General features: G+C 44.2%; 1 protein-coding gene across 1 annotated transcript in view; it reads left to right on the top strand.

Moving 5' to 3' along the window:
• The first annotated feature begins 463 nt into the window (after window positions 1-463).
• ALAS1 (5'-aminolevulinate synthase 1) overlaps window positions 464-22,838 on the top strand; it is a 37,991-nt gene continuing 15,616 nt past the window's right edge. Inside the window, 8 exon segments of the mRNA XM_029599473.1 lie at window positions 464-748; window positions 10,219-10,425; window positions 10,800-10,946; window positions 12,332-12,551; window positions 13,847-14,031; window positions 16,788-16,820; window positions 16,823-16,966; window positions 17,519-17,683. Of these exon segments, the coding sequence (XP_029455333.1) occupies window positions 574-748; window positions 10,219-10,425; window positions 10,800-10,946; window positions 12,332-12,551; window positions 13,847-14,031; window positions 16,788-16,820; window positions 16,823-16,966; window positions 17,519-17,683 (1,276 nt within the window). The 5' untranslated portion in view covers window positions 464-573.

Genomic DNA, 22,838 nt, shown 5'->3' on the forward strand with positions numbered 1-22,838 from the left:
GCACTCTAAGCTGAAAACTAGACTGTGCCTATAATTTTTCACCGCAAAAATAAGAAATGCAATTTTAGAACTAACAGAAAAGGAAAATATAGGAAGAAGTCCTAAATATTAAGCACCAAGTTAAACATCCCTCTTTACTATTTTCATTTATGATAAGGACTAGCTCCCAGTCGCACAAGTACATCATTTTCAAATTAGCCTTCCCTTGCTCGACAGCTCAAGAGAATTAATAGCCGACTCCTTGAAGCCTTAGCCTTGGCAATCTGCCTCGGCTGCCAAGATGACGCCCGATTACATTTTCAGCCGGCCAACGAGCACGTGACACGCAGCGTAAGGCGTTCTAAGGACTCGGAAGGCGTGGCAGACCCGAGCACGGAACACAACAGGTGGGCGCGGCTTCGAGCTGGAATTTCCCAGAGCCAATGGCGTGGCTGGGAGGCGGGAGCTTCGCCCTAGTCCTTGGGCAGCGAAGAGCGAAGAGGTTCACTCGCTGGTGCACGGCTCGGGTTTCGTACGGCTTTGATTTTTTTTTTCCTTCCTCGGTAGATTCAGCGACAAGAGACCTTGGTCAGCATGGAGACGGTGGTGCGACGCTGCCCATTCCTGTCCCGGGTGTCTCAAACCTTTTTGCAGAAGGCCGGCAAGTCCCTGATCATCTATGCCCAGAACTGCCCGGTGATGATGAAGGGAGTGGTTGCCCGAGCGCTGGGCAGCTCTGCTGCCCACTGCCAGGAGGCGAAGGAGAGTGGTAAGGGAGGGTAAAGGGTAAGGGAGCCGGCAACAGCGCCCTGTTTCTGATCATTCATAGGATCAGCTCTGTGTTTAATACTGCTCATGGTAGTAATGGCTTCATAATAGGAGCCGGTTACTGTAATAGTTATTATTATATAGTATACATGACACTCATTAGAACAGCACTGCCCCAAATCTCTCCAGCAGATTAAGGAGCTAGGTGGAGTAATATTTATTGTTGATAGCAGAAATTCAGTGGTACTGCTGCTAATCTCTCCAGATTAATAAAATGGATGCATTAATATTTATTATTATTAATTGCGGTAATGACTCCATGGTATTTCCTCCAGAGTAAAGAACGGATGCATTAATATTAATTACAGTCAGAGCATTGCCCATAACTGCTATAAAAAGTTGAATTTGTTAATATTTATTACAAATAATAATTTGTAATACTGCCCACAGTCTCCTTGCAGCATAGAGTGGCAAATATTTATAGTTATTAATTACAGTAATAATTACAGCTTTTCGTGACCGCTGCTTCAGAGTAATAAGGCATAGAATAATGCTTTGCTTGTAATGTCTTCAAAGCCTGATCCCGGGAGTGAATGGTGATGGAATGCTTTTTACAGTATAAGAGGGTCGTTGTGCTCAGTTTCTGATGAGCCTGCTGTAAGGAGAATAGTTTAACAAAACATGCTATAAGCCATTCTTTGATCTCAAGAGAGGTGCCTTATGCAATATATTAACCTAAAAGTGCCAGTGAATTTCAGATTTATAAACTTTTAAATGAAAATTAATATTTTTTTTTACATTTATTTCAAACAGGGAAACACTTTTCACTCACCAATGGCCAACTCATTGGTCAGGAAATCTGGTGGTCTGATTTGTTAATCAGTTTCTTGTACTGTATTATCATTATCATGCATCTTTGCGTATCCTACTGAATAAGGCTTCTGGTGCTGTATACTGCTTCCAGTATCAGAGGAAATATTTGGGTGTAATAATAATGAATCTAATGTCACTTGTAGATTGCACCCAAACACTTGTGATTAGATTAGTTATAATACACAAAATGTCATTAGTGTAATAAGGATTATAGTTTAAGAAGACAACATTCTAAGAAGAAGAAGAGAATATCATCTGAAGATTTTAAATAGAGTTAATTATTTGTCACGCTGAAAATATATTAAAAAAAGTAAAAAAAAAAAGGGTTGAAGGAGGTTGGTTAATGATTAAATTGGGATAGCACATTACTGGGTGGTAATGTCAAGATAATATCGTATGAAACCTTTCACTCCTTCCTTTAAAAATGTTTTTTGTCACAATAAATGTGTTTAGAATTCATTGGATTGAAAGGAAAAGAGTAGCACACCAAGGGGGTCATTTATCAAAATGCAATAAGGTGTTTTTGCATGTGTTAAGGGCTTATGAGAGAGACTGGCCATAATGTCATCCCCATAGGTAGGTATTTGTATCCGTATGGTAGGCCCACCTAGTAACTCGAGGTGGGGTTTAGGTATGAGTGTAAGGGGTTAGGGGCCACTTTGACATTCTATGTGACATGTCCAAACAGAACAGTGGTCTCTTGTGAAGATTTGATGGCCTTCGGAGTGAGGAAACTCACTCCAAGATGAGATTTGGGCAATGTTCTCTCCACCTAGCTTGATGTTACCCAGGTAGAGAGTCCATCAAGCTAGGTGGAGAGAACATTGCCCAAATCTCATCTTGGAGTGAGTTTCCTCACTCCGAGGGTCATCAAATGTTCACAAGAGACCACTGTTCTATTCGTACATCTAACATTGAATGTCAAAGCGGCCCCTAACCCCCTACACTGATACCTAAACCTCACCTCGAGTTACTAGGTGGGCCTACCATAGGGATACAAATACCTACCTATGGGGACAATACTATGGCCAGCCAGTCTCTCTCTCTCTCTCTCTCTCACACCCAGTGGTCATATGCAGGAAATACAACAGGTCTGACACTATTATCACAATGTGCACTAACTTAGTTTTTGCATAAACCGCACCCCTTTTGCAATCGCATGCGGTACTTACCGCATTTTGATAAATCCAGGCCCAAGTTTGCACGGGACTTAAGTAAACATAAGGCGACTTACATGAGGAATCAAGACGGAGGTGATAATTGGATTTCTAATACATAGTTTGGATCCCTCCTAAAAATTTGTGTGTGTGGATTGATTAGTGTAATAAGGAGCATTATTAGTAATTATAATGCACCTGTCATGCTACACAGGTATCTTCTTAGAATAACAATAATAATGCATGCCAGTATATGGAGGAAAACCCATTTTATATAATGTCATCTGGAGAGGAGGTGGATATGCTGTATATGGTGTGATATGTGTACTTGTATATTTTATAGCCTGCCAATTAAAAGGCAAAAGTTTTATGCTGTATATTTCACAGAATGCCGGAGACTGTATTTATTACACATATGTTATTGGAGAATATAGACTCGCAAGAATCATGACAGTGGAAAGCAAGGAGACCCATGTCTCTTAAGGTCACCAGAAGAGCTAATGAGGACTTGTAAATTGCACTTTTGATGTTTATGGGGAATTAGGATTATAGAATAAATTTGCACCTTCCATCCTTGTCTTGTAGGAAAGTTGCAATTACACAATATTCAAGAGTTAGATCTTAGTTTCTAGAAGTGCTCTGCATAAGGAGAGTGGAAGAGAGGAGAGATGGGGGATATAATAGAAACATTTAAATACCTGAAAAGTATTAATGATGCACAAGAGGCAAATCTTTTTTGAGAGAGGTTTTAGAACTAGGAGTCATGATGCAAGAGGGGCATATTTGGGCAGGGGCAATCGGGTGTATTGGGGGGGCACGGACAATTACCCTTACCAATGCTAATAGGTGCACGCAACGTAAATTAGACCCTGAGTGCTTCACTTAGGCTCCTAAGTTTCGACCTGCAGTTTATTTGCCTAGCGATCATTTTTTAAGCGACTGAATTTAGGGGCTGAGGCCTACTCAGTTTTCAAAGGAGACGATTTAGGGACCTAACTCCAAAAGTTAGACACCTACACCATTTGAAAATTTTGCTCATGCATCCAGATGGGATGGCAATCACCCTTGTTTAAATTGTGTTTGAAGCTCATTATTCCATTTCTGAATTAGGGTGGGTAGGGTTTCACTGCCTAGCCTTTGCTATACAGAGGAAACAAAGACATTCTCTTGACTTTTTTTCATTGATTCTACTATCTGCTGAGTTTATGGCAGACTGAGACAGTTCTGTTTATCATAAGATGAAATCTCTTACCCAGCCATGGTCAGCAGGTATCATCTCTTAACTGCCCTTTAAAGATTCATCAGACCACAATACAGATCAGACTTTTCCCTTTCATATTTTTTTCTAGATACTTTTACTCAACCTGGAAGGTGCTTGTGTTTAAAAGTGTATTGTTTTCTTTCTGGGCACTCCAGCTGTCCTGATCCGGATGGACTGCTCCACTCTTTCTGTAGCGATGGCTCAGTCACTGGACTACGTGGTATCCCAGCAGGATGGCATAGAAAGCAGTGCCAAGCTGTGGGGGGGGGGGGGGGGGGGGGGGGAGAAGGATACTCTCCAGTTACCGACTTAAAATAAAAAGGGAGGGGGAAGTGTAGTAAGTTACTGTCTAAGTACAGTCATCTTTTCATTAAAATAAAGATACGCCTTTTAAGCATACTTTTTTGTACTGTGCTAGAAGTGATTTAACTTTATTAGCCCAAAGACAATATTACAGTGCCAAGAAAAATCGTAGAAACTATTCTGAAGAGTAAAATCACAGAGCATAAAGAAAGATATGGTTTAATGGAACATAGCCAGCATGGATTTACCCAAGGGAAGTCTTACCTCACCAAACTGCTACATTTTGTTGAAGGGGTTAATAAACATGTGGATTATGGTGAGACAGTGGATGCAATGTATTTGGATTTTCAGAGAATCGGGAGAAAAATAAAAAGTCATGGGATAGGAAGCAATGTCCTTTTGTGGATTGTAAACTGGTTAAAAGATAGGAAGCTGAGAGGCAGATTAAATGGTCAGTGTTCTCAGTGCTCAGGGATCTATACTGGGACCAGTGCCTTTTAATAACCTTGGCTTCACATAAAAGGGACTGTCATTGATTTGTTATAGTTACTGAATTACCTTTCCACTTCTAGCTTCTTCTCTCCCTAGTTCCATTACCCTTGTTTTATTGTAACTGTTTGCCTCTGCTTATATGTTAAGGTTAATGTTATAACCCCCTGTTCCTTGTAAACCGATACAATATGATCTGTATCATGAATGTCGGAATAAAAAAGTATTAAATAAATAAATGATCTAGAACAGGCAACGACGAGTAAGATTTTTGAATTTTCAGATGACCACAAAATTATTCCAAGTAGTGAAATCACAAGTAGATTGTGATAAGTTGCAGGAGAACAATGCAGAAACATGATAGCAGAAAAAGATTGTATGACCCATCTAGTCTGCCCATTTATCCAATTAATTTAGCGTTATAATTCTCACCACTTCCTTACAGATCCCCTGTATTTATCCCATGCTTTCTTGAATTCAGATACTGTTTTTGTTTCCTCCACTTCCACTGGGAGGCCGTTCCACACATCCACCACCCTCTCTGTAAAGAAATATTTCTCAAGATTACTCCTGAGTCTACCCCCTTTCATCTATGTTTAGATCTTTAAGTCTATCCCCCTATGCTTTAGAATGAAGACCACTGCCCATTTTAGTAGCCAGCCCCTGGACCAACTCCATCCTGTTTATATCCTTTTGAAGGAGCGGTCTCCAGAATTGTGCACAGTATTCCAAGTGAGGACTCACCAGGGACCTATACAGGGGCAATATTGCCTCCGTTTTTATACTGATCATTCCTCTCCCTATGCAGCCAAGCATCTTTCTGGCTTTTACCATCACTTTATCCACCTGTTTTGCCACTTTTAGATCATCAGTTGCAATAACCCCCAGATCCTACTCTTCTTTTGTGCTTAGAAGAATTTCCCCTCCAATACTGTACCTTTCCCTTGGGTTTTTGCAGCCTAAATGCATTGCTCTGCATTTTTTAGCATTAAATCTTAGCTGTCAGACCTTAGACCATTCCTCAAGTTTTGCCAGCTTCCTCCTCTTGTTTTCCACACTTCCTAGCTGTCCACCCTGTTACAGATTTTGGTATCATTGGCAAAAAGGCAAACCTTTTGTTGCGCTCCGCTAGATACGAGGTGACAAGGCAGTTGAAATCATAAAAGGTTTTGCTTTTCTCCATTCCGAAATATTGAGGAGACCCAATTATAACAGCAGTTCTATCCACTTGAAGGGTCCCTCTCTTGGAATTGCGGCCTCATCCCCTGCCTCCTCCCCTTATCTTGTAAACCAGGGCGTGCCCAGAAATAATTTAGAATAAGTGTGATGTTTGTGCCACCAGAAGTGACCCTCTGAGCCATTCTGCAAGTTATTTTCCTGTAGTGCAGCAGGCCCAATTCATTATTGTACATCTTTTCTGGCCAGTGGATGGCTACGATATCTCTTCTTGGTTGTTAGAGTGAAAAAAGAATTTTGATTTAACCTCTTTTGGGTGTTCTCTGAGTGAGTTACTACAGAAAAAAACATGATGGGTCTTATTGCATCCGAATGACCAATAATGCTGTAAGCCACCTCGAACATTAGTCGGAAAGGTGGGCTAAAAATTCTAATTATTATTCAATAAAGATTTTTTGTTTCATATGCACAGAATGGGGGAAAAAGTCCTTTTTGAGTAAGGTCCTAAGGTCGTGATTTACTAAACTGTTCTCCCATCAATAGAGAACAGGGAAAAAGCCTTAGTCAGTCAGGCCCTTTCACTGGGACCAGAGATGAAAAAACAGGTGTAGCCTCACTTGAAAGGAAGGAGAGAGATCTTATATGGGTTAATTTTGTAACCGCCTACATAACAAAGTCAGCAGATACAAGCATAAGTTACACCAATTTTCAAAGTGAATTTACATGGGCATGTTCACTTAAAAAAATTATCCCATTAAAACTACCCTGCACACAGTTACACCTGCTAATTTGTAGGCAGGAAAATTTCAAGGAAATCGATGGGCAGGCTTTTGAAATTCCAAACCTTTCATTTGCAATGACTTGACTCAGTCCAGGATGTACGTGTGTAAGTTTATCGGGCAGGCATTTTTAAGAATATCAGAACATAAGAGGTTACCTTACTGGGTAAGACCAAGGGTCCATCAAACCCAGCATCCTGTTTCCAACAGTGGCCAATCCAGGTTACAAGTACCTGGCAAGTACCCAAACATTAAATAGATTCCATGCTACTAATGCTGGCAAGAAGCAGTGTCTATTTCCTATTGATTAATAGCAGTTTATGGACTTTTCCTCCAAGAACTTATCCAAACCTTTTTTAAACCCAGCTACACTAACTGCACTAACCACATCCCCTAGCAACAAATTCCAGAGTTTAATTGTGCATTGAGAGAAAAAGATTTTTCTCCGATTTTGTTTTAATTGTGCTACTTGCTAACTTCATGGAGTTATTGTTCTTGTATTATCTGAAAGAGTAAACAACCAATTTACATTTACCTGTTGAAGTCCTTTCATGATTTTATAGACCACTTCCAAGGGTAGACCATTCTGAATATCCAGAAAGTTCTTAAGACATAGATTGGATGGAACCAGTGCTGTGAGGCAGCTGTTGGGTATGGTAGGTACAAGGTCGGTGAGGTGAAGTGAGTTTCTTGCTGTATCATGTAGGGGTAGTGTGGGTTTGAAGGTCAGAGAACAAATTGCAGGTGATAACCTTTTATTGAACTAAACAAATATATTTGCAACTGGCTTCATTTCCATGCCAAGTTACCAGGCGTGACCTCTCTAAAAACAGTAATATACAGATCACATTGGTCCCCTCATCCAAATTACCCTTTGAGAATTATTCTCCCATCCTCATGGCGGTGCCAGAGAAGCTAGGGAAGAAGATGCCTGAATCCGTGAGCAAGCTCTCGAATTGGTCATGCCATCAGTGTTTGTGTACAAAGCATAGAAATGATCCGGTGAAAGGCTGGAGGAAAGGAAAGCAGTCTTTTCTCCTCCAGCCGGTTACCAAATGTATTTGATTGCTACGATAAACTCTAATCGATGGGATTTGTGCATTCAGGCAGTGTCATCTTTACCTCATTTGGCAGGCACTGAGCTGGCTCAAGAGCTTCCTGCACTGTGAAACTAGTCACAGATGCATTTAGTCGGATTTAAATGATATCTCCTGCAGATGGTCTGCTCACCTTCCTTTCTCCGTATTTACGGGGACAGCCACCACGACCACGTTACTTCATTCACATGATATCAGCCGGCTCAGCGTAGTTAGAGAGGGAGTGGGGCAATGGCGTGATCCTGAGATCACAAGGGCCAGCTCGGGCCTGACTCCTGAGCCCTGACACGGGGCAGGGTTTGCTGGTTATTATAGACCTCGAGGACCTGTGCAAAACCACAGGTGTACCAAGGCCTTTCATTTCGTCCCCAAGCACTCAGTGAAAACAAGAGTCCCTTTAGCCTTTACTCCCTTTTTTTTTTCACTGTTAATTGCAGAATTTGGAAGGGAAAGGTTCGTTGTTTGGAATAAGGAATGTGGTTAACAGTTAGAAGCTACCTACTGCTTATAAAAATGTTTAAAGAAACCAGCGGAGGAGGGATCAGCTGCATTGTAGTTTTGACTGTGATGCAGGAGATTCCCTTCCTCCCCCAGTCCCATAGCCTACAGGTGGCGGGGGTGCAATAGCCATGCAGGAGGCGAGTTACCCCCATGAGCAGCACTGATAGGAGGCTCCCTTTCCAGACCTTACCCTTTTCCCTCCTGCCCCCCACCCTCAATTTCCCTTATTGGCAGAGTACAGACAATTGCATTGTTCCAGAAGGAGCGGGTCTCACCCCACTCCCTCTGCCCTGCATGCTGCTTAAAGCCTGCTATCTGGCCTTGTTGGTTTACACCTAGCTAATAACTTTATCTTGCTGAAGGGGGAGAGGGAAGAAAGACCAGGCCTTCATCCTTTCCCCCACCAAGCAGTGACCAAAGGGCTGGGGGGGGGGGGGTGACACAAGAACTCATCTCTCTGAGATTCAACCTACATACCCAAATTCAGAAATGTTCACATTTATTCTGAAATAACGAGATGCCAGGAAACAGAATGTTTTCAGCTTTTTTTTTTTTTTTCTGTAGTCATTTGGAAACGGATAGACAAAGAGGATGAAGTTAGAGCTGAAGGAGTTAAGCAGCGTCCTGAGAGCAGGGCCTAAATAGCAAGTGTTCCTTCAGATCCATGCAAAACCTTGCCTCTGAAGTGTTACGCAAGACCGACCACTTTTAAGAACAGGTCAGGATTGCCCCAATTAATATGCTTGAGAAATATTTGCATGCCCTGGGGTCTCCAATGCCTGCAATTCTGTCTCGTGCATATTCATTATGGCTATCCTAAAAATCTGCCTCATAGGTGTGCTGCCAGGAGAGGAGTGGGAAATACTGCTCAAGCAGTCACCTCTGACTGATAATCCATTTTACGGAAATAGAAGGGTTTTAATATGCAAGGTCACTGCAATGCGAAGCTGGAGCCCATGTGATGATTCGCACAAGGAAGATTCTACCTTGCTTTTCCTTATATTGCTGTTTTACTGGAGCTATCAGTAAGCAGCCTTCAGTATAGAGCTGAGCGGACCTCCTTTCCAGATTTCTTTGAAGCTGGGCATTGGCTGTTTGAAATAGGGTGACTAAATGCAGAACATTACGCTCTGGTCCTGACTTTTCACCTCCCATCCTGCAGCATTCTGGGATTTGTAGGTCTGTTTCTCGGCTCCAAAAGCAAGACTACAAATCCCAGAGTGCAATGGGATGAAAGTTGAAAAACTTGAACTGTAACAGGTTACATTGAATCTTCTGCTCACTTACTTTAGTTGAAAAGAAATGACTCCCTAACTGTGTTCATTCTGCATGGACCTGATAAAGGAAACTGAGCTCTCGAAAGCCGGTCACAGATGTAATAAGTCCAATAAAAAGATATTACGTATAATCTGCCTACTGACCTTTTATTTCTACATATTTAAGTGGATGACAGGCAACCACAGTTTATTTGAACAGTGCCAAGAAATTCCACTGGGTTTAATCTTTTACTAAGGCTCGCCTTAACAGTTTCAAAAACTTTTCTTGTTGTATGTAACTTGGCCACAAAGACTATCGTAGAGACAGATGTGGGCAAAGGTTGCTACTATTTATTCTTTCTTTTTAAGCTTCTTCATTATATTGCAGTTTGCTATTTTCTAGGAAAACTGACCCTTTGTAACATGACAGTTGTGCTTATTAGCAGTCCCCTGTGATACAATATTTATTTTCCCTCCCTCTGAAACTTGTTGGAGAGAAATTGCTAATATTTTTTGTGTGTGTGTGTAAATTAACACGAGTACAAGAGAGTCTGTAACAAGGATCGTTATCTTTCACAGATGCCAGTGGTGCCAAAACTGTGGGCCAGCCACACTCTGGTGAACATCAGCTGCCATCAGGTCATCCAGTGCCTGCTGCTGCCCAGGGCAGTGCCACAAAATGCCCGTTCCTTGCCTCAGAGATGAGCCACGGGAGCAGTAACGTTTTCTGCAAGGCCAGGCTTGAGCTGCAAGAGGATGTGGAGGAGATGCAAGCAGTGAGGAAAGGTAATGGGACGTTAAGGGTCATCCCCCGCCGAGTGTTTTGCAATGTGGAAAAGGAAGTTCTTGTAATGCAACCGTCATGATGGAACTTCCACACTTGTGTCACTTTGCTTCTTCCCTCGCAGGGATTTGTTTACTGAATGAGACAAATACTCAGTTGTGGGTTTTATTAAACATTTATCTTAACTAATGCGTCATTTAACATTACGGAGCTTATGAGGAGCAACTGTGCATCCTGTTGAAATAGTTTTTGAATTTGTGTTCTGTAGCTGGGTGAAATACCAGATTTTGGTTCCCAGTCTGTCGGCTCAGCATGTCCTGAAATCTATCAGCTGGGAAACTGACTGAGGTTTTTGTTTTACCTTTTCGCCTCACAGAGTTGGCTGAAACTCCAGTTCACCCTGCCGTGACAAAGGCAAGAGCTGATGGGCAGAAGCAGACAGGCTTGCTGAAGAAATTCCAGGACGTCCTGAAACAAAGACCAGAAACGGTGTCCCACCTGCTTCAGGATAATATGCCAAAATGTACGAAGCTTGCCAGTAAACTCTTGTTTTTTTCTGCCAGGCAGAATGGCCTTAGATTGTTTGTCACTTTAGGAAAAATTAACTATAGATCTAGACTATACACAGCAGCCACAAGACATTACTGCTCCGTAAATTAGAGAATTTGTCTGGAAAATGATGACTTTATTCAAGGAAAGTGCCCACGTTCTGTATTTTATTCTTGACCTGCTTTCCCACCACACTCTGTGCAAATCGCCTGCTGTCGAGGCAGCCTTGGTTTTTCTACCCTTGCTGGCTGCTGAGGCCGTTACACTCACTCGGTTTTAGGTCCAGCATCTGGTTCAGTCAGAAAAGTCCCATGGTAGGTCTGTGGCACCAGGAGTCTTTGTTCGCTCCTTTTTAAGCCCCCTAGCTCAGGGCTTCCTCAACCTGCCTTTGTGACTTCACAACTAGTCAAGGTTTCAGGATATCCACAATGGATATACATGAGAAAAATCTGCATTATATTGCGCGTATCCTGAAAACACGTAGGGCTGTGGGGTCACCAAGACGGTTTGGGGGATCTCTGTCCTAGCATTCACAGAAGCAGTACTTTAGTTGGAAGGCAAGGACTGCAGTGCCGTCCAGAACCCAGCACAGTTGAACTCTCGAGCCAATAAACAGGTGTCACTGTTGCGCGGTGGCTGAGATTCCCTCTCCTGGGCCTTATGAATGCTGACAGTACCATCTTCCCTATTCCTGGCTGGCACGAAGGGCAGGAACCAGACTTGAGAACTAAAGGTAGCATAAATGCCACACTGGGTCAGACCAAAAGCCCATCAGGCCCAGCATCCCAACTCAGTGGTCAGTCCAGGTCACAGGTGCCTGGCAGGAACCCAAAGAACAGATCCAATTCTTGTGGCTCACAACTAGGGCTAGGCAGTGGCTTTCCCAAGCCTGCATGGCTAATAATGGTTTATGAGCTTTTTTTTTCCAGGATCTTGTCCAAACTTTTTTTAAATGCAGCTACACTAACTGCGTAATGCATTGTCCTCTGGCAACAAATTCCACGGTTTGGTTGTGCGTGGAGTGCAGAAGTACCTTCTCTGTTTTGTTTCAGACGTGCTCCTGCATGCACTGCCGTTGAGGCATCAGGCTGGGCCTGTCAGGTGTTAGGCCTTGATGGCATTTTTACAGTGTAACCCGGGTTGGTCACATTCTCCAGGAGCCTGAGAATCATCCTCCGTTCACCTGCCAGTATTCCTAAACCTAGGTGTTCTGCCTGGCGTTGCTGATCGTAAAGCCATCAGGCTGGCGGCATGAAACCGTTCACCTCTGAATGCTAAGTGACACGACTCTGGTTTAGTGGGTTTACATCGAGGCGCTTAAGCCCCCCCTGTTTCTCTTGCTTTTTTTTTTTTTTCCAGCTGTTAGCACTTTTCAGTATGACCAGTTTTTTGAGAGGAAGATTGACGAAAAGAAAACCGACCACACGTACCGTGTGTTTAAAACCGTGAACCGGCGGGCCACTGTTTTCCCCATGGCGGATGATTACTCGGACTCGGTAGTCAGCAAGGAAGTGTCCGTGTGGTGCAGCAATGACTATCTTGGGATGAGCCGCCACCCGCGGGTCCTGGGGGCTGTGATGTGAGTACTCCCCATCTCCTTAGCCTTCACACCTCGGCAGAAACTTAGCTTTCAGGTTTTGACATTCGCTGGAGGAGTTGCTGCATCCATCTTCATGGATTGTCCAAAAGCAGGTCATTCACTCCCCTATAATTTGTCCTCCATAAGACAGCAGGCGAACCATCGCGCCCAGGTCAGTCATGTGAATATTAGCAGTGCCGGCGTAGATAAGGGGGCTCCACACTTATAATTGCTCCCCATGTTTTTTTTTAAATGGCAAGCAGCATTTTACTCAGTGGGTGAGGGAAGAATGAGGCTTATTTGGCTTGCATCAGATGAAGTGAGGATGAAGATGACTCTGTGCAGACCAGCATATTTTCTTTTAATTTCGATTTCCCTTTTTTTTTTTTTCCTTTTTTTCGGGAAATACAAGCCTAATAATCTCAGAATCCTTATTTTGTGGAGGGGATGGGGTGGGGAGCTGCAGCTTCCTCTGATTCCTTTGGGTTTATGGCTTGAAGAAGAAGACCTTCCCCAAGCTAGGGTTTTTCCACCATTGGGCTCTTATTCGCAGCTACGTGGATTTTATTTTCCTTATTTCTCGCCATTTTGAGCCCCCGCCCTAGATAACACAAGAAGCGCTTGACAGCCATGGAGGGTTTTCTTTATGGGGGGGGACGGGGGAGTGGACTTCTGCACCAGGCCCGTCTCTCGGCGTCGCTCTGTGTTCTCCCTCCCTGAGCGCGAGCACATCATCTCTGCGGAAAACCCAAGTCCTGCCAGTCCCGGGGGACAGCTACAGCCTATGCCGGGGGGGGGGGGGGCTGGTCTTTTATTCCACAGTTTTGAATCCCTCCCCCCCCTGTAATACAGCTGTTGCAGCAACAGTCCTTGATACAAAGGCACGGACGGCAGCTCCCTTCACAATCTGGTAAAGTTGCACCCCGAATCCCCTCCATCCCCGGAGGTTGTGGCTGTTGCGTGATGGCTGGGATCCCCCCTCTCCTTGTAAGCTGAGAACACTTGTTTTCATACTGTTTCTAGCTACCGCTGGCCTGGTCAGTAGACGCCGATCTGGGAATTATACCCAAATCTCCTGCATGCTTCTGCTAAACCACTGGCTCGGCCCCATTTGAGTGCTGTTAAACCATGGGACAACCCCCCCCCCCAAAAAAAAAAAAAACCCGGTATACCCAAGAAACATGAGCCTGATCTTTCCTGAGGAGTGTGTGTTTGTTCCTTGCCTATTGATCGTGTGCAAACCCAAATTTTTGAAGTCTCTGGCTTGATGCCTGTTCTTTCACAATGTGGCTTAGGGAGACGCTGAAAGAGCACGGCGCCGGAGCAGGGGGCACCAGGAACATCTCCGGCACGAGTAAATTCCACGTCGATTTGGAGCGCGAGCTGGCAGACCTGCACGGGAAAGAGGCCGCCCTGCTGTTTTCCTCCTGCTTTGTGGCCAACGATTCCACCCTCTTCACGTTGGCGAAGATGCTGCCAGGTACAAGCGCACTGCATGAAGTGACGTGGAAATAAGTGTGAATGTACGAGGTGTGGTGCGTTTTGAGGGAGGTCCTGACCGCTGTTTCTCAGCGTGGTATTGGGGGGGGGCTGTAAGAGCGTTTCACCCTTCCAACATGGTGTTTCTGATACCGTTGATCACGTGAGCGGTCACAGGTTTAGGGAAGGGGCAGTGTGAAGAAAACTCGTATAATGAAACCTTGGAACATTCAGCGCGACATCGTTGCTGCCGCTGAGTCATTTACACACGCTGGCCACCAGCCGTCAGCTCTCCCAGCTTCTCCTTCTGCTTTCCCTCCACTCCAACTCCCCCGCACAGAAATCTTTCTTTCCACAGAAAGAGCGAGGGCTCCTCCTGCTCCATTCAGAGCACTTTCTTCTGACTTCCCACAGCCACTGAACCAGATCTGCAACTTCTAGACTGGTCCACTCCTTCTCATATACACGTCAGTACTTCCCCCCTCCCCCTCCCCCACCCCCCATCCAAAAGCAGCAAATTGTGCCAAACAACTTCCTTCGCACGGTCAGCCCAGAAAATTCCCCTTTCCGTTCTCAGGAATACAAAACAGGGCTGGTAGTTTCCACCTTTCTCCACCCAGCTCAGCAACCTCCCTGCCCCTCCTCCTGACGAACCTGGAATTATCTTGCTCATAAAACTGCACTGCCTTACCCAAAAAAAAAAAAAAAATGCAAACAGAGAAACCAACCCAGATTAACAAGTTACCTGTGTTTCCTCCCAAAGAGGAATGAAGCAGCAGCTTCCCTTCCATCTTCCAACTCCGCCGACCCCAGAGCTCTTCCCCAGGAGCTCTTGGCCGTAGGCAGTCCTGCCGCTTGGGTAAAGCCCTGGGGGTACGGAGGAGCGGGCGAGGTCCGTGCGGCTGTCGAGCAGTGAGGCTCAGAGCAGCTCTTGAGAAACGGAAGCGCTCTGCTGGGAACTAGACCACGGAAGGGAGAACATAAGAAATTGCCATGCTGGGTCAGACCAAGGGTCCATCATGCCCAGCATCCTGTTTCCAACAGAGGCCAAACCAGGCCACAAGAACCTGGCAATTACCCAAACACTAAGAAGATCCCATGCTACTGATGCAATTAATAGCAGTGGCTATTCCCTAAGTAAAATTGATTAATAGCCATTAATGGACTTCTCCAAGAACTTATCCAAACCTTTTTGAACCAGCTACACTAACTGCCACTAACCACATCCTCTGGCAACAAATTCCAGAGCTTTATTGTGCATTGAGTGAAAAAGAATTTTCTCCGATTAGTCTTAAATGTGCTACTTGCTAACTTCATGGAATGCCCCCTAGTCCTTCTATTATTCGAAAGTATAAATAACCGAGTCGGATCTACTCGTTCAAGACCTCTCATGATCTTAAAGACCTCTATCATATCCCCCCTCAGCCGTCTCTTCTCCAAGCTGAACAGCCCTAACCTCTTCAGCTTTTCCTCATAGGGAAGCTGTTCCATCCCCTTTATCATTTTGGTTGCCCTTCTCTGTACCTTGCAGATTGCAGATTCTGGGGACCAGCACAACTGCAGTCCAGAGAAGGGTTTTTACAAATTACAAATATCACAGTGGGCACAATTTAAATTTCAGCATTGCCACAGTAGGGTGAGTGGGTGAAAAGAGGAGTGGCCTTAACAGTAGTCTTTATTAGGACTTGGCCCTGACTTGAGTGCAGCGCTGTGGTGCTGCTCAAGTTTTTCTGCTTTTTCAGGGCTCAGGTTGTGTCGCAGAGATGGATGCCCTCTGGGTTTTGAAGGCAGGAGGGAAGACTATCAGTGCTGCGCAGGACACCCCCTGATGGCATGAAAGCAGTACTATAGAGGACCTGGTGTGCCTGAGGAAATTCCTTGGAGAAGGGAAGAAAATCCCCCTTCGTTGAAAATACAAATTCAGGTTCAAATATACAGTTTTTTTTGGCACAGTGGTTCCCTCCTCTCCCTATTCGGCTTTCCACTCAGTCGGAAAGGACTTGTAGTGAACTGGAGGGTTATGAGCCTGCCCGGGGTTTTCCCTTTTAAGTAATGTCTTGTCACATCCAATCTAGCCAGTGCACTAACAGCCCTTGCTCAGTGTTTTGCAGATCACGTGCACCCTGGCTCTGATCACTAGATAATTACCATTGTGTGGTGATCCTTCAGGGGCTGAAAATGTCCCCTGCGCATTATCCCCCATCTCCGGCCAGTCTCTTGCATGGCAACGCATAGCATTGCCATTAAGACGGCCCCCTTATCACTCTGAAATGTGGCATCAGGTATTTGTAGCGAGAGACAGAATTGTACCTGTATGTTAGGCATGTCGTGAGATATGTATTTGAACTGAGACTGAATACTGTAGGTGGTGTTAGATTACTGCATTACAGTATTGTTACTGTGAGAAAATAGCCAGTTTCCAAACATAGCACACTGTCTATTGCTAGGGGACAGTGCAGTTGCAAATTCCACAACTTTCTGGCTTCTCTTCCATCTTCCTGACTTTTTATAGAATGATTTTTTTGCAGTTTTCTGGAAGGGTCTCATGGTGTTTTGGAGCAGGCTTCCGTAGGCTGAATAAACTTTGTGGTAATGGACAATTATTTCAGCTCTGAGAAATCCGTCTAAAGAAACACCTCCAGCTTACTGCAGATTTGATGTGGTTCTGTACCATCGTTCTGTACCATCTTTGGGCGAATGGAATTATCCTGTGGTTCCAATTTGCCCGAGAGGCTCAGTTTCTCTTCTCTTCCATAGGCTGTGAGATTTATTCGGATTCTGGAAACCACGCCTCATGATCCAGGGGATCCGAACAGCAGAGTTCCCCAAGTACATATTCCGACATAACGATGTCGGCCATCTCCGAGATCTCCTGAAGAACTCCGATCCCTCTGTCCCGAAGATTGTAGCTTTTGAGACAGTCCACTCCATGGACGGTAAGATCCGTACGAATAAAGTGTCTTTTTCAGGGAGGATGGAAAATATTTTGCAGCTAGGATCACTGCTGGTGTTCTTTAGCGAAGAATAAGAACAGTTTAGTTTGCAAAGCCATTTTCCTGAGTTAATTGCTATTTACCCAGATAAAACAGTTAGGCTAAAACTGACCCCGGCTTCCATAGTGCAGGTATTGTTTGCTGGGTTAAAAGAAGGGTTTTCCAGGAGCAGAGGGGGAATATAGGACAGGGGAGTGGAACAGTGCATGTGAATTTTATTTTTTTAAACACACACGCGCACGAGGTGCAGGGTACACATGGTGATTTTTAAGCTCTCGTACCCTGCAGCCGATCATTTTCAGATGGAAACAACATGAGTAGTTTTCCTGGTTCTGAAAACGTGGTGTTGTGTACGCGGGCTGACAGTACGGTGCAAACAGCACAGGCTCTTCAAAACTACCCCTAAAGCATCCTGGAGGTCTCCCTAACTTCCAGCCCACCCAGATCTCTTCCTGTCGTGCTGCTGTTGGCCACTAATCCCTGCTTCTGTCATAGGTGCCGTGTGTCCACTGGAAGAAATGTGCGACGTGGCGCACGAGTACGGCGCCATCACCTTTGTGGATGAAGTGCATGCTGTAGGACTGTACGGGGCTCGAGGGGGCGGCATAGGCGATCGAGATGGAGTAATGCATAAAATGGACATCATTTCTGGAACACTGGGTACGTGCTTTGTAATTAGTATTATGTGAATTGGATGAAAGAGGAACTGTTATTGGCCAGGAGAAAGGTTTAAAAATGGCTTCTGGAATGTCATACAAAAAATTCTTTTAAATAAATTTGGTTTTGTTATTAGTTTATATAGCAGGTGACATTTTGGCCAACCCGGTGACTCTGAGGAAAGCCACGCAGAAGACATGAGCTCAGTTCCCGGTTGGGGCTGAGGACGCTATGGCAGCAGCATTCATAACCCCTGGTTGGGGAGAGGGAGTCTCAGCCATTACTTAATAGTGACATCTACTGGCCAGACTTAAGTTCTGGAGGGGGTCATGTTTTTTGGCTTCTGGTGGAGGACTGTCACTGTGATGGCTGGGCAGAGTTTGGTGGGGAGGGGAGGGAGAGTATAAAACTAAGAGAAAAAAGCCTTGGTTAGTTGTAAATGAAATCTCATAGCACTTTAGCCCGATAAGTGTGATATTTTTTTTTTTTCTGGAAGTCCAAAAAAAAAAAGAGCAGGAGAAAACTGCTGGGCCAAAAGTTTTTGTTTTTTTTTAAATTTACATGGGAAGCAATACACCACAGAGCATACAGTCCTAAAGATTATAGATGAATGTGTGCAGGTCTCTGCGAATGCATTTATTGCACAACCTGGAGCATTACCTTCTACAATACTTCATATACCTATTTTTTTAAAGTTATACTGCCTAGGTCAGCCCCGTGGCTGAGCAGCAGATCCGGATTCTGTTCCTGAGCCTGGTTTCCTGCTTTCTTCAGCCAGCCAGTGATGATGCTTTGAAGGTTAAAAATGGGGGTGGGTGATGAAGGCTCATAGTACTCGAGCCCCAGTTTCTGACTGAGCTGGAAAGCCAGGGCTGCAAGGCCAGAAAGAAAAAAAGAAATGGTATTAAACATTTTTGTTTGGAGCAGGGGTGGCCAACTCCGATCTTCGAGAGCCACAAACAGGCCTGGTTTTCAGGCTATACACAATGAATATGCATGAGAGAGATTTGCATGCACTACCTCCGTTTTTTGTAAATCTTATGCATATTCATTGTGGATATCCTGAAAATTTGACCCTTTTGTGGCTTTCGAGGACCGGAGTTGGCCATCCTTGTGCTGGAGTGTAATGATTACTATGAATGAATTAAAAAAAAAAAAGTCCATAAAATAAATCAATTTCTTCAATAAAAATTGTCAAATGGGGTATTAAACTTCATCTTTGCACCAGACAGTAAGGTTTACTAGCTCCCTTTTGCTTACTGTGTTTCGAGGGGCACTGGCTGAGAGGAAGGAGGCCACAGCAGACGGTGCGTCATTGTGATTTCTTTTCTGTGCCCAGTTGTCTTGGGATGATCTCTCTGGGCTCATTTCTCATGCAGATATGTCTGAACTCATTTGCAGGCTATGAATGTCAGCTGTCCAGAGATAGAGAATGGGTGATGGATGGCTCCCAAATACGGTGAATAAAAGAGCAGCAGACTGCAGAGCTTAGGCCGGTTCTGTTAGGAGCAGACATCGGGGAATTGTGATGTCATCATGTAGTGATGTCAGCCCCTGAAAGAATCGCCCGGAGTCCTGTTACGTGCTAACAGAAAATGTTTCGGGGATTTTTAACCAGGAGACTAGGCAGATACAGTAAAAGCTCCGCTATCTGACACTCAGCCACCTGGAAAGTTCAGCTGATCTGCATCTAGCAGCAGGGCATTTTCTTTTTTCATTTTTTTTTAACTGTTGCCAAGAAGGTTTAAATAGAATGCTAACCAACATTAGGGAGCACAGTAGCTTTGCTCTGCTCTGTGCTCTATCCCGAATCACCCACTCCCTGCTCTTTTACCTCCTGCAAGGGAGAGGAGGAGGAGATGAGGAAGGAAGGGGACAGATTAGGGAGCAGAGTAGTTTGCTCTGCTCTATGCTCTGCCCACTCTGGCATCACCCCTGCCCTCCTGATCCCTGCAGACTGCTGCCTGGAGGAAGAAGGGAGGTCTTAGATAGCGGGAATGGACTATTCCCCATGCATGCCCGGTAATGGGGCTTTTGCTGTGTGGGCCGTGAATTCTAGAGAACTGCCTCATATAAGTAACCTGAAACATCCAGTTCGAAGTGACATTTTATTCTTGGAGGCCTGCTTTAGAAAAATTGTGATACAGTATGAAATACCCAAAAAACTAAGGGGACCCCAAAGTTTCCAGCATTTTGCCTCTCAGGTCTACCTGATCTGCTGAAAGCCGAGAATTGGTGAGAAGACCTAAGGAAATCTAGAAAACCTGAGGTAAAAAATGTTTTTTTTTTCCTCCTTCAGGTAACTGATACCAAGGTAACTGCAGATAGTTCCCTCAGTCTTGCGGAGTCTTTGGTAATTTGAGGTCACCTGGCAGCAGTTTCTAAGAATTAGTCAATCTGGCATAAATCATGGTAGGAAAAATGTAATGCACGCCTAGCCGGAAAACGTTGCTTTGCCATCCTCTGTTATGCAATCAAGGGCATGGATATTGTGTCAGAGCTCAGCTGCATGAAAACCTGTTTGTTTAAATTGCATAATATTGCACTGCCTGTGAAGCAGGAGGTGGGGAGTGTTTGTAATGTGATACCTACTTTTTTTTTTCCATTCTTAACTTTTATGTTACAAAACATGAAATCCACAATGAGACTGTCTTCTCGTTCTGTGCCCGTGAGAGACTCAGGACATTAGAGCCCTGTAGGTTTTTCTGTTGACGCCAAGACCCGGCACCAATGCCTCGGGCTATCCCCGTTCCCTCCCCATACTTGTGAGATCTTATAGGCATGAATTCCAGATCTCGGCCAGAGTTGAGCAAATTATTGCAGTTTGCAGATGTTGGAACTAGGGGGGGTACAGACTTCCATGATAGGTGTCCAAAAAATCTCTTTTTGTACCTCCCTATAAAATGTTTCCTCTGTCATGCATGTGATAATTCGTCCCCCCTCCCTCAAAAGAGGTCAGCCGAGGTCACAGGAGTCCTCACAAGGACGTAAATCTCCTCTTCTTTTCTGTATTTTGTTTTAATATGTCTGATCTCATCAGAAAAGATTCTCTGGCACTGATTGTTACTCCTGCAAAGAGCAATCTGAGGCACTTATGTCAGGCCAGCTGGGGTATAATGCAGCTGTCTGATAAGCACCTTAAAGATCTGGCTAATTAGAGGAAGTGCTAAGACCTGAAAATCTGACTCTTTACATTTTACAGCTTTGTTGATCTGACGTAAAATACATTCCCTGGGGGGGGGGGGAGCCAGAGGGCCAGAGGCCAGGTCTGTTTCTGAACTGAGATTACTTGTTGAGGCACAGCTGCAAAGTTCATGCCATACCTGTTCAGAGCACGTTGCAACTTGGATTTTAGCAGCAGCTCTTATGTAAGCCGCTGGCAGGTAAAAAAACAAAATTGTTTGAACAATTTAAACAAGGCTAGCTATAAAACCCAAGAAAATTGGTTGGCAAGCCCAGTTTTAGTGGATGAAGGGAAGGTCCCATGTGAAAGGTGCACATTTCTGTCAGCGTGCACTGTACTAGGAGGTGTTTCAGTGGGAAGAGGGTGCAGCTGGCTTTTTCCATCCTGCTAATCCTTTTCTTGTGCTCTCTCCAATATTCCTCCTTATGTTGTGGTGTGATTAGTTAGTGTTTTCATAGCAAAGTCCACTTGCAATATTATAAGGCTATGCAAGTTTAACCCTAGCAAAACTAAGCTGATGAGGGGGAAGGGGAGCACAACCAGATGCAGCTAGTTCATTTTATTTACTTATTTATAGCGTAAGAACATAAGAAATTGCCACACTGGGTCAGACCAAGGGTCCATCAAGCCCAGCATCCTGTTCCAATAATGGCCAATCCAGGTTACAAGTACCTGGCAAGTACCCAAAAACTAAGTCTATTCCATGTTACTGTTGCTAGTAATAGCAGTGGCTATTTTCTAAGTCAACTTAATTAATAGCAGGTACTGGACTTCTCCAAGAACTTATCCAATCCTTTTTTAAACACAGCTACACTGACTGCAATAACAACATCATCTGGCAACAAATTCCAGAGTTTAATTGTGCGTTGAGTGAAAAAGAACTTTCTCTGATTAGTTTTAAATGTGCCACATGCTAACTTCATGGCTTGCCCCCTAGTCTTTCTATTATCCGAAAGAGTAAATAACCGATTCACATCTACCCGTTCTAGACCTCTCATGATTTTAAACACCTCTATCATATCCCCCCTCGGCCGTCTCTTCTCCAAGCTGAAAAGTCCTAACCTCTTAGTCTTTCCTCATAGGGGAGCTGTTCCATTACCCTTATCATTTTGGTCGCCCTTCTCTGTACCTTCTCCATCACAATTATCTTTTTTGAGATGCGGTGACCAGAATTGTACACAGTATTCAAGGTGGGGTCTCACCATGGAGCGATACAGAGGCATTATGACATTTTCCGTTTTATTCACCATTCCCTTCCTAATAATTCCCAACATTCTGTTTGCTTTTTTGACTGCCGCAGCACACTGAACCGACGATTTCAATGTGTTATCCACTATAACGCCTAGATCTCTTTCTTGAGTGATAGCACCTAATATGGAACCTAACATTGTGTAACTATAGCATGGGTTATTTTTCCCTATATGCATCACCTTGCTTTTATCCACATTAAATTTCATCTGCCATTTCGATGCCCAATTTTCCAGTCTCACAAGGTCTTCCTGCAATTTATCACAATCTGCTTGTGATTTAACTACTCTGAACAATTTTGTATCATCTGCAGATTTGATTACCTCACTCGTCGTATTTCTTTCCAGATCATTTATAAATATATTGAAAAGTAAAGGTCCCAATACAGATCCCTGAGGCACTCCACTGCCCACTTCCTTCCACTGAGAAAATTGTCCATTTAATCCTACTCTCTGTTTCCTGTCTTTTAGCCAGTTTGTAATCCACGAAAGGACATTGCCACCTATCCCATGACTTTTTACTTTTCCTAGAAGCCTCTCATGAGGAACTTTTGTCAAACGCCTTCTGAAAATCCAAGTACACTACATCTACCGGTTCACCTTTATCCACATGTTTATTAACTCCTTCAAAAAAGTGAAGCAGATTTGTGAGGCAGGACTTGCTTTGGGTAAAGCCTTGCTGACTTTGTTCCATTAAACCATGGCTTTCTATATGTTCTGTGACTTT

This window comes from Rhinatrema bivittatum, chromosome 4 (genome assembly GCF_901001135.1).
Source record: "Rhinatrema bivittatum chromosome 4, aRhiBiv1.1, whole genome shotgun sequence".
NCBI classification, from domain to species: Eukaryota; Metazoa; Chordata; class Amphibia; order Gymnophiona; family Rhinatrematidae; genus Rhinatrema; species Rhinatrema bivittatum.